This window comes from Pituophis catenifer, unplaced genomic scaffold, assembly GCF_029215685.1.
Source record: "Pituophis catenifer annectens isolate HBS135680 unplaced genomic scaffold, rPitCat1.0.hap2 SCAF_8, whole genome shotgun sequence".
In the NCBI taxonomy this organism is placed as follows: Eukaryota; Metazoa; Chordata; class Lepidosauria; order Squamata; family Colubridae; genus Pituophis; species Pituophis catenifer.
Window position 1 is genome coordinate 38210903 of NW_027256888.1, and position 17981 is coordinate 38228883.

A 17981-nucleotide genomic window follows, 5' to 3' on the forward strand; every position below is an offset into this window, starting at 1 on the left:
GGTAGATATTGTCACAAAATATAATAAAACTGATTAACTTCTGGGATATACATAAGTGTGGGTGTTTGTACATAAAAATGAATAGCTTTTAAAGGGGTTTTAAAAATAAATTGAGTAAATTGTATGGAAAATTCCAGAGAGTTAGGCTGTGGAATGTTGTACTACCGTAGCTATTCTCAAATTTCCTAAGAAAAGACTAGAAGAATCATAATAGTGAATGAGCACACAAGCTTGTGGAAATTTTGAATGTTTGTTCTCCTCAATTGGTCTCTGATTTTTGAAGTAATTGCTATTTTTGAAATGAAATACTATGGGATTTCTATTTGTTCACAGGATTTCCCAGAACCGAGGGTACTAATTTTTTTTTCTCTGTGCTTTCCATTATTCATATCCACCACTGAGCTACAACTTATGATCTAGTAGAATTAACACTAGGCATATTGGCAGTATGTCAATGTTAATTCAATATGACTTATCCCAAGATATGAATGTCTATTGCTCTCCTTCTACCAAAACTTCAGCAGAGGGGTAGAGGTCACAACTCCCAGCATGAATACCCAAATTAAAGTTCTGAAAATTGCACCTCAACACATCTGGGAAATACCAAGCTGGGTGATGCAGTCTATTAGTCTCAAGTACTGAATTCCACCTGTTTGTTACAGGACTACTAACTTTGCCTTCCTATTAAAGCTAAGCTTTATGTTGAAATATGTTTCTTTGCTGAGAGCACCTCTATAAATAATGTACTGCCCTGCCCGTAAACAAAAATAATATAAAGTAAAGACATTACGGTGAAGAAAAACAGTTCTGGCAGTTCTGGTTTCAGTGTATCTGTGGGTATTTCACTATTCCGGCAACAACTTGGGAAAACATGAAGTCTTCTGGAAAACAGAAACTATCTCCTTAGCTGTTGAATTGACAGGAAAGCACTCACACGACTATAATGACAGGGTTATGTGGGGGGAAAAATAATCGGAGCCGAAAATTATTAGATTTTCACCATCAAATCAACAGAAAAACTGTAGAAGGGGAGATATACGTTGTTTATTTTGAAAAAGTTGCGCACGTCTCACCTTTTTCTCCTTTTGGAACTTACGGTCCTCTCCCCCCCCCCTCACTTTTCCAAGCGACTTTTTAAAAAGTCACTAGGAGAAGTTGCGCTGCTCAGTTCTGCCCCCCTTCCGTCTCTTCCAATCTGTCCCACTCCTGGTCCGCCCCACCCCCCGGGATGTGCGTGCTCGCGCGTGCCTCTTCCTCCCCCGCAGCACATTTTTGCAGGACGGGGGCTCTTCCAGTCTTTCCTTCGAGTAGCGGGGTGGCACGGAGAGGGTTAACGCTCAGGAATGCACCCGCCAGGAATGTGCATGCAGATGAGATGGATGCTAATCTCATGCTAATGAGTGGCTGCCGCCGCCGCTCGGGACTGAGCCGGTTCTCCCCCTCCCCCCGGAACATAAGCAGCGCCTCGTCTTAGCCTGGACCCCCTGACCCCCTGCTGCCAATACGGAATAAGGCCCGAAGGCGGAGGCTCCGTTCAGACATGGTGGACTGAAACTCAGGAGAGTTTCCTGGCCCATTGCACGATTCTGCTTCCCTCCACCCGCCCAGAGCTCCAGGGGAAGGAGGGGGCGTCTTTTCCCGCTTCCCTCCTTTTCTTTCTTGTTTGCTGTCCCTATGGAGCAGCTATACCCCGACTTCGACCATGCCTAGAAAAATGGGGAATGGGCAATTGCCCTTACCCGACGGCTGGGAGGAGGCGAGGGATTACGATGGGAAAGTCTTCTACATCGACCACAACACCAAGCAGACCAGCTGGATCGACCCTAGAGACAGGTGGGTGTAGATCGCCTCTCCAAATCCCAGTGCGCGAAGAGGAGGGGGTTGAACCAGGGGGGGGAGGGGGAAATTGGCGTCAGGCGCATTTGTCCTCCTAACTTTAGGAGGAGTTGAGTTTGTTTCCCCCCCACACCTCTCTAGTCCCCTCCCCGGTGTAAGGGAGAGTCTCACATAGTTACATAATAAAGATAGTGATAACAACAACAACAACCTGCTCTTGAAGAAAGGGGAAGTGTTCCCTTCCGCCCCAGCATTATCTTGGAAGGAGAGGAGGGTGGTAGCGTGCAAGTTTGTGTATTTCTGGCATGCGTTGTCTGGCAAGGGTGTGTATTGGAGACAGAGAGGGAAAGTGTATTGGAGGGTGCAAAGTGAGAAAGAGAGTCGTAAGAAAAGGCAAGAACTCCGGTGAACATTCTCTTTCTTGTGACTGGAACCAAACACGGATCAATTTGTCGTTCCAGATTTTATTTAATGAGTATGTGTTGAAATGTTTCCCATCAGACTATGATTTGCCTATAGAACTGAAACAAGTTCTCTCTTTTTATAAAACTCCTAAGTGAAATTATGGGATTTTAAAAAACAGGTTCTGATTTAAAAAAAATATATATATTTAATTTTCATAGAAGCCCTTGCAATCTTTCTCTGTGGCTATTAAAAGAATTGGGTCAAGTTAGAGGAGTTTTAAACATAGTTTTCTCTTTACATACTACAGCACAAAGAAAAAAGATGCTGGATCTCCAGAGATATTGGTATTCTGGGTTTTGAAAATTTGGTTAGAATAGAAACCATCTCCCTGATGAAAAGGTAAAATATATTTAACAAATCATCTAGGTACACAATTAAAAGGGTGAAATTAGTTAGGCCATTTGCTCATCTATTTTTGGAATTGAAGATTTCAACTGTAATGGGTTTTAACATTTTTATTTTTCTGAAAACCTGGCTTATTCCAGACAAAAGCATGTTGCCTTGTTCTGAGTCTCAGATTTGTACCACCTCATCCTTTTCAAGGTGAAGCCCTTGTATTGAAATTGAGAGAAGGCTAATCAGGCCTGGCACTTGAGTTCTTAGAAGTAGGCCTCAACTGAATCCTTTTCTCTCTTCTGGTCTCCCCAGATTATAAAAAGAGAGATTTATTAATATAAGAGAGGAAGTTTAAACATTTCTTTAAAAATAGAGGGGAAAGTCTATATTCATTTTACAATAGAATGCCTCATATTTAATACTTTTTATGAAGAAAGTAATTTTCTTTTAATTGCTACCACCAAATTAAGTGATACTGAAATCTAAGAGATTACTTAAATTAAGGAAAATTGTTCTAGTATATACTATAATATTCAGTAAAATACATAATTCTTCTCTCACTTTTCAGACTTATGTGCTGCTTATCTTTATTAAACTAATAAAATCCAGTATCGTTTAACTAATAAAAGCCATTAGAAATTTATGTCACAAACCATGCTGAATGATTAATGAAGGACTTGTTTTAAATTTCCTGGTTGAAATAAGAAAGGGTAGTTGTAACATTTCTGATACTATCAGAGTCAGGCTGCTTCTATATGAAAGTTGTTACATGCCTTGATGCAGTGTCAGAACTTCTTCCCTGATGAATGGATTAATAAAATGGATTTATATTTAGAAATGTTGATACGAAATTGTTTCTGAAAACTTAGAACTTATTAAACAAAATAGGACCAATCCTTGACATGATTGGATATTCAAATATACACATACTTAGTATTTTAACTTATTCGGCATTTTCAATTGTTTCACTTTAGCTGATCTTACAGATTTTTATAGACTAAGCATATATTTTTCTGAACACAAATATAGTATGTGGTGCACATTCAGATTTCTTGATATTCAGACTAAAACTAAATACTGATTTGTTATGTTGGCTAAAACTGTGATTACAACTAATCCTATTTTTGGTTTTTCTTTTCACCTAGAACTACAAATACAATTCCATAATCATGGGGGTTTTTTTCAATAAAGGAAAGACATATAACATATTTTGTGATAATGAGGCTTGAAATAACTACTATGTCATTAATATTCTTATTTCAGAAGACTTGAGACAATTTCAGTCCTTAGCTTGACTGTATTTTCTTTCAGAAAAGCTAATGAAGTGAAGTCCTTGTTTAAATAGTGTAGGAGACAGTGTTTGGAGTAACTCTATTAATGCCTGTCAATCTCTTTGCTCACTGTTACAAAACAAACAGAAAGAGGTTGTACTTGGTACTTGAGATAATCGATAACTAATGTATAGGTCTTGACTTCAGACAAAATTATGTACAAAAAGAAGGAAAAGTAGGTAATTCATTCCCTTTTATCTGAATTCAATATATACCTAGTTTGATTTTCATTCTTCTATAATACACAGTCTATTTAACAGGTGAAGTTCCTATTTTAATTCTATGTGATTAACTTTGAAATGAAAGCTTATTACGGTTATCATGCAACTTACTCCCAAGAAAATATACACAAATGTATACCCACATGCAGGTTTGTTTTGTATAGTTACACAGAAGTAAAGAGTCTACTTTCAACCCTTATTAGATATGTTGGATCATAGTTGGCATATTTTTAGATGCAGACTTATTTGTACTATTGTAATTTGGATTATTATAATCCATTCTATCTGAGGCTGCTTTGTAAACCACGTGGAAATAATACCATTGCAGCAGCTTGTATTATTATGGAATGGATCCATTGTGATTTGCTTATAAACTACACTGGTGCTAGAACTGCACTGATTACCAGTTTGCTTTGAAATAAATTCAAGGTACTTATTTCACTTTTAAATCCATGGCTATTGTAGTTTATGACCTACATATCTTTGGAATTGCTTTGTTCCAATTATTTATGCCCATACAAAATACCAGGTAAAAAAGGCTTCTTTAGAATCCCTTCACTTGGAACTTGAAGGTGGGACATTTCATGTGCTGATCCTGTTCTTTGAAACAGCATTCCTCCTAAGAATTGTACCTTGGGGTAGATGAGTTGATTGTGCCTTTCGTTTGAATTGGGTTTGTTTATTGGAATTATGAATTGTCTGTTACTTATTTTATTTTTATGTGTACTTTAAGCCTTATTGTATAGACTAGGGCAGTGATGGTGAACCTTTTCAGCACCAAGTGCCCAAACTGGAACGTGTGTGTGTGAGCACACCGGAGCTCCGGAAACCTGAAGACCACCTGGCCAGTACACATGTGCATGCTGGCCAGCTAGTCTTTGGGTTTCTGGTTTTCCGGCATGCACGAAGACAAGCTGGCCAGTGCACATGTGCATGCCGGAAACCAGAACAGCAACTGGCGACAGCAGGCATGGTCGCAGAGAAGGCTCTGCATGCCACTTCTGGCACACATGCCATAGGTTCACCATCACGGGACTAGGCATCTAAGCCATTCAGAACTGATTATATTAGACACAGAACCTGTAATTGGAATGTATACAGTTAGTCCTCAGCTTACAGCCATGCGTTCAAAGTTTTGATAGCCTTAGAAAGCATGACTAATGACTTGTACTTGCACTTCAAACAGTCAAACCAGCCCCACGATCACATGATTGTAATTGTGGTGCTTGGCAACTGACTCACATTTATGACAGATTGCAGCATCCTGTGGCCACTGATCACAGTTTGCAACGTTTTTGCCAGCTTTCAGCAAAAAAAATGTTCATTTTTTTGATTGACTTAATGACTATGTGATTCATTTAACAACACGATTCATTTAACGATCACCTTAAAAATGATCAGAAAATCAGCTCCAACTTGATTTATGTTTCCAGTTATTTATGATGAAAATTCCAGTCCCAATTATGGAAATAAATTGAGGACTACTTGTCTTGATGTCTGGAGCTACTATAATAAAGACCAGATCCATCCAAAATCTTCTTTTAAAAAGTAGTTGTTTTTGTTGCTAGAACTATTTTTATGATGGGGTGTTCAGGTTGCATTGATGACCCTATTGTCATATAATATTTGGCATAAATCTGAGCCATTTCTAATAGAAAGTTAAAATATTCTTCTCTTCATATAACAGAAATGTGGTCATTTGCAATACAACAAGTTCATAGTGGTCTTAATAAAATCAACTATTTTGGAAATATGTATCTATGATTAATTTTTGACCCCCGTATGTGCAGTATTAAAACTTGTATGCCATTTGACTCAGTGTCTCTTGGTGGCTCACAACAATAAAAAATTACAATCAAATCACTGAAATGTGATAAAAGAGATAAAAGAAAAAATATGGCATGCACAATGACGTCTTATTTTCTCTTTCCAAAGGCCTAGGTGAAGTGCCAGGTTCTCATGGCTGTTCTAAACAAATTGTTTCAGAGGGCAAGTGCTGCTATAGACAAGGCAGATTTCTAGATTTCTGGATAGATGGCATATTTAACTGAAGAAACCCACAGTACACCAATCCTGCAGAATCAAATTACTCAAATTACCATATTTTTCAGAGTATAAGATGCACTTTAGTTTTTGGAGAGGAAAACAAGAAAAAAATATTTCTGCCTCTGCCTAGCAGTATCCATCAGTATTCATCTAGCTAGCGTCCTTGCTGCAGCAAACAGCCTGGTTAGCTTCAGCATGTTAGCGCAGCCTGATTTAGCACGAACAGCTGATTGGTGGATGGATCGGCCTCCCAGAATAGTGCCAATCAGCTGTTCCAGGCTGCGGGGATCGCCAGAGCCCATTGCCGCCTCCGCACGTCATGTTTTTGGCCTCTGCACATCACATTTTTGGCCTTTGCACACTCCGTTTTAGACCTGTTCTAGGCTGCGAGGATTGCCACAGCACGTTGCCGCCGATCACAACCTCCGTACGTCACGTTTTTGGCCTCCACACACCCTGTTTTTGGCCTCAGCATGTCACATTTTCGGCCAGTTCCAGGTGGCGGGGATTGCCACCACAGCCAATCCCTACTGCCTGGAGCTGGACGAAAATGTGACACACAGAGGCCAAAATGGGGCATGCGGAGGCCCAAAATGTGATGTGCGGAGGCCAAAAATGCGATGCGCGGAGGCGGTGATCTGCAGCAATGTGCTTTGGCGATCCTTATAGCCTGAAATGGGTTGGGTCTAAAACGGGACGTGTAGAGGCCAAAAATGGGGCATGTGGAGGCCGGAAACACGATGCGCGGAGGCCAAAAATGGCCGAAGGGTGGACGGGTGGCATTTCGGCAACATTCGGTGTACAAGACACACCACAATTTTCACCCACTTTTTTGGGGGAGGGGGAGTGCATCTTATACTCCTAAAAGTATGGTATGTGGTACCTTGCTCAATAGTAGTAACTGTGAAAGGGATCTTGGAGTCCTATGGACAATCATTTAAATATGAGCCAGCAGTGTGCTGCAGCTGCCAAAAAAGCCACCACAGTTCTAGGCTGCAAAAACAGAGTGATAGAATCAAGATCACGTGAAGTATCAATACCAATTTATAATGCCTCAGTAAGGCCACACTTGGAATACTGCATCCAGTTTTGGTCACCACGATGTAAAAAAAATGTTGAGACTCTAGAAAGAGTGCAGAAAAGAACAACAAAGATGATTAGGGGACTGGAGGCTAAAACATAAAAAGAAAGATTGCTGGAACTAGGTATGTCTAGTTTGATGAAAAGAAGGACTAGAGGTGACATGATAGCAGTGTTCCAATATCTCTACCACAAGGAAGAGGGATTCAAGCTATTCTCCAAAGCACCAGAGAGTAGGACAAGAAGCAATGGGTGGAAACTAGTCAAGGACAGAAGCAACTTAGAACTAAGGAGAAATTTCCTGACAGACAGTTAGAACAATTAATCAGTGGAACAACTTGCTTCCAAAGGTTGTGAATGCTCCAACATTGGAAGTTTTTAGGAAGAGATTGGATAACCATTTGATTATCTTTGATTTTTTTCTATATATTTTTTTTATTTTTTTGCATTTCTATCTATTTCTCTCTGTATTCTGACTCCTTTTCTAGTCTCTTTCTTGACTTAGCTTTTGGTTAGTTAGTTTTTGAAATTGCGTTCAGAAACCTTAATAAAGTTATAAAAAAATAAACAAACTATAGGATCAATTAAACCTGCAAATGAAGTAGTATCAGTAACAGACATTCCAAAATCTGTTCTTCAACCTGAATGACATAAATCATAAACTGATCCTTTATACTTAGGTATAGGAAATATGAGGTTGCAAAAAGAATACTTTGCACATTTTAATTTAGCGGCTGGTTTTAAGGTTTAAATTATTGATCTATACCAATGTTTTTCAAATTTGGCAACTTTAAGATGGGTGGACTTCAACTCCCCAGCCTCCACCCTCTGGAAATTGAAATCTCTCCCTCTTATAAGTTACTAAGTTTGAGAAACACTGATCTATACTTTTGGATAATATAGTCTAAGTAGCTGGGCATAAGCAATTTTTTGTTGCTTTTGCCTGTAATCTTTGGAACTAGAAACTGAATGCAATACATTCTGATAACCTGTACAAAAATCACCTAACATAATTGGGCATACTGTTATCTGTAAGTAGCATCTCCTTTGCTTTGGGGATTGTCAATTTGGTTTCTTTCATGCAGTGTTCAAGGTTTCTTGTTTTTCTCAAAGCAGCAGTCTGTTAGTGTTCAGGAAGAATAACTTGTAAGAGCCCAGAGTGATATATGAAATAGATTTTATCAGTGTTGAGAAAAAAGAGAAATAGTTTAATAATTCACAGTAACAATGGAATGGAATTCTAAAAAGATGGTGTGCTGCTCCTTTTCACTTGAGTTACTTATAGTATAAAACTTCAGTTCTAAAGCAAACATGCAATTTAGTATTGTGATTTATGGTCATGCACTTTTCTTAAAAGGGAAATCCATAATTCTGTTGCAGGATGTACATTATTCATTAGGATTAGGATTTCTCCCATTAAAGCTTTATGAATGACATGATTAACTATTTGTTTAAAATCCTCCTGAAGTACCACTATGTAATTCAGCTATTTTAGCTTCAAGAAAAACATGTCTTCTTGATATTGCTAGTCTTTAACATTATAGGTGTAAGTGTTGGTCATACTTAATTTAATAATTTTGACAGAGTTGAAGCCAAGTGCAGCACATTTCTTTTTTTTTTTTATAATTTTTTATTATAGTTCAAAAAAACCAAAACCAAATATATAATAGTTTTTATATCACGGTGTAACTTCACCAAAATATCTGATTATTGGTATACACCAATAATCAGAAAGTAAAAATAGAAATTATTTACATATTCTTATATACAAATTTACATTTCCAATACTTATTGATTACCATAATTATACCATCATCTATAATTATAATCCAACATTAACAACATTAAATGCAGCACATTTCTTTTGATTTACACATAAAAAGCCAAAGTATTTATTTATTGGGCAGATAAGAATATAAATGCAAATATATAGATAGATAGTCCTACGACTGCAATTGGAACTGGTTTTCCAATCGTAAATTATTGTGGTTGTAAGTCGAGGCACTCATGTGAACGAACTCAATATTGTGACACTTTTTGCGGCATGACAAAACTAAAGAAAACTAGCTGGTCAGAATATAACACTTATAGGTGATAAAACGAGATATAAAGGAGTTCTGAGAAGAGATGCAAAACGTGTAATCTATGTGAAATGGGTAAGGTGTGTAGAGTGCAAGAGCTTTCAATTCTATAGCTAGATATTTCATTTGCTTTCATTTGCTTTATTTCATTTTTTTTTCTACAGGAAGTGAAAAGCAAAAGAAGTTCCCTCTCATAGATCATACATCAACTGTTGCAATATTTTTCTTTTTGAAAAAAACAATAAATTTAGTCTTCTTTCAGAGAAGATTCAGGCATTCCTACCTCATGGTAGCAACAGCTTTTAATGAATAAATATATAGTTTTATTGTTAATGGTTTTCATATTTTTATATATGTGTTAAATTTTATATAATGTAAGCTGTCTAGACTGGCAGGAACATGCAACATACAAATGTGAAAACATAAATACTGCAATTCTATGGGTTTAACTGTATTGTCCAATTTCTCCATTTCCTAAATGAATGAGCAACAATTTTTGGAGGGCAAGAATGGACGATGATGTTTCTTTGTGCTCACTCTTCCTATTGTAAATGCAATCTTGCAAATTCTTGTTGTGGTTTTGAACTATTCTTTTTCCTACACAGGTAGCCTAGACTTACAACCACAGTTAGGACCAGAATTTTGGTTGTAAGTCATTGCAGTTGTAAATCAAGGCACCATATAACCAGACTTGATTTTATGATCATTTTTATGATAGTCATTAACTAAGTCTCCATGGTGATTAAGTGAACTACATTGTTTTAAGTGGGAACCCATTTTATCCAATGGAATTTTTTTGCTGGTTTTTGCTAGAAAATGGCAATAAACAGCAAAACTTGATAATGTGACCACAGGACACTACGACATGTTGTAAATGCGAGCCACTTACCAAGGACCCAAAATGTTATTGTGTATCCTAGGGGATGGTGCAGCACAATAGAAACTTTAAGAACAGGGTACAAGTAACCTTTTTAAAGTCCATTGTAACTTCAAACAGTTGTTAATTCACTAGTTGTAACTCATTGATTACCTGTATGTTGTCTTGGATGCTCCTATTTGCTTGGCTAATGTTTTTTTTTTACAGACTTGACCTCTGCACTTCATTGGCTACTTTGCAGGGGTAGGAACACACATTGAGTCAATGGGTTTCTAATGAAGGTTAAAACCCTGTAGAAAGATCTCTCTTTCTTGCTTTCTCGCTTTCTCCTAGCTAATTTCCCTATACTATTTAGTTTTTCTCAGTCACTTGAGATAATATGTTAAGAGCTGAGGGTGCCATTTTGAAAGGAAAGGTTGAACAGTTACCAAGTACACATATTCTCTTGCTTCATTCAACTATGTAATGCAGCAATCTACCTTGAAATAATTTCTAAAGCAGTTATATGCACTTTGTAAATGAGCAGCTCTTTAACTATTCAAAAATAAGAACTTCAGAAGTGCTCACATGGTTAGATATACAAAAGGCATGTGTACACTGGTATTTTGTGCTACATACAGTAAAGCAAGCTAGACACCTTCCAGATATTTAGAAATGGATGTGTAACAGCGATTGCTCTCCACCAGTTAATATTTGAAAAATACACTTTGTGATTCCTTAAGCAATATAATTCATAAAACAGATATTAAGATTAATAATCATTGATAGACTGCCCTCTATGAATTTGTTCAGTTCTCTGTTACATTTGTAAAAAATAGTCATTGTTATATCTGATGGCAGTGGAAGACATTTAACTGTAGGATTGGAAAATATGACAATTCAGAAGTAATAGTGGCACATGGTTACTTGAGAAAATTCAGTAGATTGTGCAAAAACATATGGCTAATATCTCTTGATTTTAGTTCCATTGTAAATAAGCCTGAGATTAACTCTTGATATAAGAATAATGAATTAACTTTTGATGTTCTTAAATCAAGGAAGGAGTTAATGGAGTAAATGTTAAATGGGTAATTTCAGTCCTTCCAGTGCATATAATGACTACATTTAAAAAGGATGGGTCCTCTCTAACTGGTTTTAATTATTACTGCATTTTTCGGACTATAAGACACTCCAGACTATAAGATGCAGATTAGCTTTAGAGGAGGAAAATAAGAAAAAAAAAACCTGCCTCTATCTCCCAGCATCCATCCAGTATTCATCTGGCTAGCGTCCTTGCAGCAAACAGCAAACAGCCTGGTTAGCTTCAGCACATTATTGCAGCGCCAGCTCGTGGCTCGTCAGGGCTCTGCTCCATTGTGCCCATCACTGGTTAACTGAGCTGAGCTGCTGCCGCCGGCGGGTAACACTGGAGCCTTCGCTGCTGAGCAGCTGATTGGCAGTTGGATCGGCCTCCCAGAATACCACTGATCAGCTGTTCTAGGGGGCGCAGCCCATTCACCATGACCTGTTCGCTGTGGCTGCCCATTTGCCATCATTGCCCATTTGCCGCAGCCCATTCACCGCTGATCACCACAATTGGTGGTGAACGGGTGGCAGCAGCGGTGATAGGTGGCAGTGATCCCTGCCACCTAGAACAGCTGATTGGCGCCGCACCAACCCCCCCCCACTACAATATTAGCTCTATAAGACACACCGACATATCCATCCACTTTTGAGGTGGGGAGTGCATCTTATAGTCCGAAAAATACGTAGTTCTTTTCTTAGAGTCAACTGTATTGCCAACAATATTATATATATAATATTGTTATTATATTAAGATCAATGCCGTACACAAAATGGTAAAGAATTTAGAATGAACAAAGGAATACTGGGAGATTAATAATAATCTGATTCACTTCATCAAACATTCCTAAAATAATATTCAGATGATTAGAGACTTTATTATGGAAACAAAAAGAAATAAAGCTTTAACACTTTTTGGTGGACTTTAACGTAACTAAATTGCAATTTAATTGTAACTAACATAACATTTAGAGGTACTGAAATGAAGGATTTTATTATTATTTTATTATTATAAAGAGCCAATTATTATTATGAGTAGATGATGGCACAGTGGTTAGAATGCAGTACTGCAGGCTACTTCTGCTGACTGCTGACTGTCAGCAGTTTGGCAGTTTGAGTCTCACTGATTAAAGATTGACTCAGCCTTTCATCCTTCCAAGGTCGGTAAAATGAGGACCCAGATCGTTGGGGGCAATATGCTGACTCTGTAAATCACTTAGAGAGGGCTATAAAGCACTATGAAGAGGTATATAAGTCTAAGTGCTATTGCTATTATTACAATATTCATAGTTTTTTCTTTATCATATACAGTATATTGTTTATAATATTAAATCATTTTTTAAAAAATTGAAAACAAGAAAGTTCTAAAGTTTTTGTGGTTACCATTAACTATATTTGGTATTTACATCACCTTTTCTTCATGGAATCCAGGTGGTATATATTCTTTGTGCCTATTTTATTCTCAGAATAATATTTTGATGTATGGTAGATTAAATTGAAACATAGAGGCTGCCCTAGAGCTATGCAAGGTACTTTCTAACTGAATATGGTTAAAAACTATCATCAGAAATTTCTATTTCTTACCAAACATTTCCTAAATAAATGATTATTACATGGATGAATAATAAAACTTTTAACATTTGAGATTGATAGTTAAATGATAATTCATTAACTGGATAGAAATTATTATTGAACAAAATGGAGTCAGATTGATTTTGATTTATAGTTGCAATATTGTTTATATTTAATTTTATTAAAATTGTATTCTACTTAATACTTATTTTACTCAGATGTATTTTCTTTCTGGACAGTAGAGTAGGTGAAGTTTGTCTGTTTTCATTATTCTCCTGGATTTTTTATTTTGGCAGTTGATAGGCCAAGCAGCTATAATGAACATTATGATGGAAGAAGTTAGGTATTGTTTTATCTACCCTAAGAAGCAAATAACAATATTTGTTCACTCTGTTTTGTCTCTGTTTCTTTAAACAGTATATCCAACTGTATTGTCTGCTAACTCACGTTGATTTATATTTTTTCAATAGCTTTCCATTGGCCTGCATATCTGCCATCCTAAATTGCAAACTGGAAGGTCTACCTTGTGTTAGCTTTTTATACCATCCACACAATTTCTTTTATTTTAGTTATTTAATTCATCATTTTTATTTACTGTTAACTATTAATCATTTACATTTATTCATAATTTACTGTTATGTAAAAGGATATATTGTGTATGATTTTAACCATCTGTGTAATCTAAAGCCTACATCAAAATCAGTAACCATAAAGACTACAAAGAGACAATACATATACGTGAAAAGTTGAGTATAATAATTTCACTAGGTGGTAACTGTCATAGATCAGGACTAGAATGATTAAGGAAAGACTTGAAGGGTTTCATGTACAACATATGTGAAAGTCACCTAATTTAAACATTGTCTTTTATGTTATAAGCAAACATTTTCTTTTGTATCAAACTAGTAATTGTCTCAGTTTTCAAGTATCATTTTGATAGACCTTTACATAATGAAGGCTAGAATTATATATTGCCTCAGAAAATCATATTTCCAAACAAGAGTGGATAGTACCCTGTTTTCCCCAAAATCAGACATCCCCTGATAATAAGCCCAATCGGGCTTTTGAGTGCATGGCAATAAGGCCAAGCGCTTATTTCAGGGTTCAAAAAAATATAAGACAGGGTCTTATTTTCAAGGAAACACAGTATGTTTTGTTGAAATAAGCCAGAAAGTAGTAGAAATTACTGTGATTAAAAAGCAAAATATATGAATACAGGGCTATGCCAAAGGAGGAAAAAATCCTATTATATTGCTAAAATCCAGCTCTTAAGCAAAAACTACATAAATGTAATCCCACGACTGTAAATTTAGGTTTCCCTATCTTTCCAACACTGAAAAGTAATTCCCATGTTCCTCATTCCAATAATTCTTTATGTATTGATAAGATCTATATTTTACTGCATATGTAATTCATGTTACATTCCCATCTATAGTATATTGATCTCTGTACATATTGTTTCATGACAATAATAAGACAAATCCACATCCTATGAGTGATACTTTTGTAGTTTGAATGAAGTACCGTATTTTTCGGAGTATAAGACACACCTTTTTACCCCCCAAAAGGGGGTGAAAATTTAGGTGCATCTTATACACCGAATGTAGCCCTGCCCACCCACTGCCCCCCACCCTTTGGCCTGTGCCTCGCAGCAGTTACCTCCTTGCAAGCAAACAGCAAGAAAAAACAGCTCCTTTCAGCTTCACCATAGGTTAATTAGCACAATTAACAGCCTCCCGACTCTCAGCTGATTTGCTTTCAGCTGTTTTGCGCAGGACTCTGCTGCTTGCTTCAAAGAGTGCTGGAGCAGATTATTTTTTCCCCTAGCTATGCTGAAAAACAAAACCAAAAGTAAAGCAGGCTCTTTGCTGCAATGTGGCAAAATGAGGCAGAGAGAGATTTCTTTTTCTTTTTCCTCACCAAAAAAGGTAGGTGCAAACAATGGGAAATTTAGGGCAAAAGAGGAGAGTTCAAGATTTTAAAACACAAAAGAAAAAAAGCTCTAGGGAATTGTAATAATTGAGATATTATTAATTGTATATTGTGTGGCAAGCAGAAATGGTTAAGTTGTGGTTTGGAGGAATATATGAGGAAAATTATTTGGTTTATTATTATTGGTAAATATAATTAATTGATTTGTAAGAAATTGGATTGCATGGAAATAATTGGAATATTCATGTTCATATTGATTAATATACAAAAAAGATAGTTATATAACTAATTGGTTTATATTAAAATGTTGAATTTGTATTAAACAATTGTAATATTAAATAATTAACCATATAAAAATAGATGACAATGGGAAGGGGTATAAAATAGAATAGAAGGGAAAAATTGAATTTGATTAAGATTAGAGATGAGAATGAAGGGTAATATTGGTTTTTTTTAAAAAAATAGACGAGGAATAAATATGGCAAAAAAGAAATATAGAAATTGTAAATTTAATTGAAATTACTAAACACTGTTTAAATTTGTGAACCAGCCAAATACTCTGTTCAAAGAAAATACATTGTATATTTGTATGTGTGTTTGTCTAAAAAATAAAAAAAACCTTTTTTTAAAAAACAACAACCAAAAAAGATAGGTGCGTCTTATACTCCAGTGCGTCTTATATTCCGAAAAATACGGTATTTAAAGTTTATATCTCTCAATCGTTCGACCCAAGATCAAGTACAAAAATATAAGAAACAGACCCATTTGGCATGTGAGAGTGAGAGGTTATAATTCCTGCAAACTTAGCTGTTTAAATTAGTTTTGGCAAAAATTCAGGCTTCTCATTTGAAAAGCTTAATGGGACCTGATCCAATTCACAGTACACACCATATCTTCCCCCTCCTTTTTTTTTGTTCTTAACTTCCAGCAAAAAAAAGCAAGCTACTGATTTTGTTTTCAGGCACTAATTTGTTATAGTACAGTGGCTTCTCCCAGCCATTCTGCAGCTGATAAGTAGCAATAAAACAGTAAAAAGAGGCTTGGCTTAAGGTATTGCTAGGCATTTTCAAGTGAGCTCTTCTGACTATGAATGAAGCCTTATGTGGACTAAACATAAGTATTGGTATTCCTAAATTCCAAAAATAAGTCAAATACGATGGCTGGCATTTTCTTAAGTTATTACAATGTGATTTCCTTCTCTTTTGTCTTCTCTGTGTTGGATAAATTTGCCCCGCAATGCTCACCTATTTTCTTCAGAAATTTTGTCTCAGAGTTTTCTGCCCCATCTTCAAAAGACAATGCTGTCTAAGGTTCATTTTAACTTGCCAGCCATTACAGTTTCAGCTTTCCTTCTTCTTCTTCTCAGAATACTTTTTTAAGTCTTCAGCTTTCTCATTCTCTTTGCCTCACTGTGGTTTCACATCATAGAAATCTTTTGTCTTTCTCTGTATTCTGTTTTTCTTGCTTTTGTTCATAAACCTATTTATTTTTCTTGTAGTTCATTACATTTTTGGTGAAAAAAATGTATTTCCATAGATTGAGATTATATTTGAAAACAGTATTTCTGTTCAGAATATAATTTTACATTTTAAATACTTTTAAATACTAACATGATTTGGGGTTTGAATGTTTGGCTTAAGTTACAACTCTACTTACAAATTATTAAAAAACACAAAATAATGATGTTTTTTAAGTAACTAAGTATCTAATATTTTTAAATTCATTTATTTAATTTATTATTTAATTTATTATTTAAATTTATTATTTAAATAAATAATATTAAATTAAATAAACTTTAGCCAAATTAAATTAAATATTTATTATTTTAAGTAATTAAGTATTTCTTTAAAGTTTAAGAAATTGAAATGTAAAGATGGAATGATGTGGAATTATTTGCAATGGAACATCATCGAAGTGAAGCCGAAGTATATGATGACCCCATTGGACTCCAATTTGGAGGAGGAGGAGTAACCATCTGACAGGGATGGCACACTCTTCCCAGTATGTCCAGAGAATCCCATGGCTGAAGACATTGCAGTCCTGAGCCCATCCAGCATTTGAAAGGATGGCCGACTGGACAGGGAGCTGTCTACTGGAGTGGATCAGATGTGGAGGATCAGCGGTGATGACAGGCTACAGATCGCCTCTGATGTGGGACAGCTACCTCCCCTGTCTGATCCGCAGGTGCAGAGAGCAGTGTAGAGGGACGCACAGAGGAGGTCTCAGAGGTTGCTCATAAGAAAACAGCCATGTCCCATTCACATGTCCACACCTGGAAAGAACAATTTAGCTGGACACTGGGGGGAAGGTATGTTTGTGGGAATACCTTCCGAACTTTTCTGCATGCTGCCTCATGAATATTGATTTGTGTTTCTTGAGTCTGAACTTCAGACTTCATTGTGTACTTTAGACTGGGTTCTATGACTTCAAGACTCTGGGACTGTGCTTTGTTTTTTGGAATCCTGGACTTTGTGTTGTGGACTTGGTAATTGTGGCTATTGGGATTTCTCTCTTTGCCTTGTGGGTCACCTAAGATATAGTTCCTGGAACCAGGACTGAGGGGAAATTGTAGGCTAGGGTGGCACTTCATTGGCACCATTGGTGGGCTGTTTGATGCTGTGTTAATTGTGCAATAAATGGACTACCCTTGACCTCTGACTTGCCAGCATGACTTGGGTCAGAACAGAGTTATTAAGCTGAGTATTGAATGATCATCACCAAAAATGGATACACTTCTTCAAAGTACCACTTTACATTGCAAGTTAAAATTTTAGGATTTTGTGGATGGGGGACATTTGCTTAACTTTTAAATTCAGCAAACTGTGTCTTCTCCCTTTAAAGACTCAAGCATTGGTATTAATGTTGGTGGACACATTCTGAATGCTTCATCTTTCCTACCTGTTTTCAAAGGAACAGAGAACAATATATGATAGTGGCAAATTGCAGTGGTGAAAAAATCATAGTGAATTACAGCCTGTACATATATGTTAATAGTTACTAGTTTAAAATTTAACATTTATTCTCTGCTCATGCTATCTTTAAAATAGAACGAAAATGGGATGCAAACCACAAAATAAATTATAAAATGGTGTACGTGTTAGGTGTTTAAAATGGGGTAAACACACAGTACTATAAATCTTAC

The 17981-nt window shown here is 36.3% G+C and overlaps 1 protein-coding gene across 1 annotated transcript in view; it reads left to right on the top strand.

Moving 5' to 3' along the window:
• The first annotated feature begins 1607 nt into the window (after nucleotides 1-1607).
• WWC2 (WW and C2 domain containing 2) overlaps nucleotides 1608-17981 on the top strand; it is a 159921-nt gene continuing 143547 nt past the window's right edge. The window contains exon 1 of the mRNA XM_070948153.1: nucleotides 1608-1833. Within this exon, the coding sequence (XP_070804254.1) occupies nucleotides 1703-1833 (131 nt within the window). The 5' untranslated portion in view covers nucleotides 1608-1702. The remainder of the gene's footprint in view (nucleotides 1834-17981) is intronic.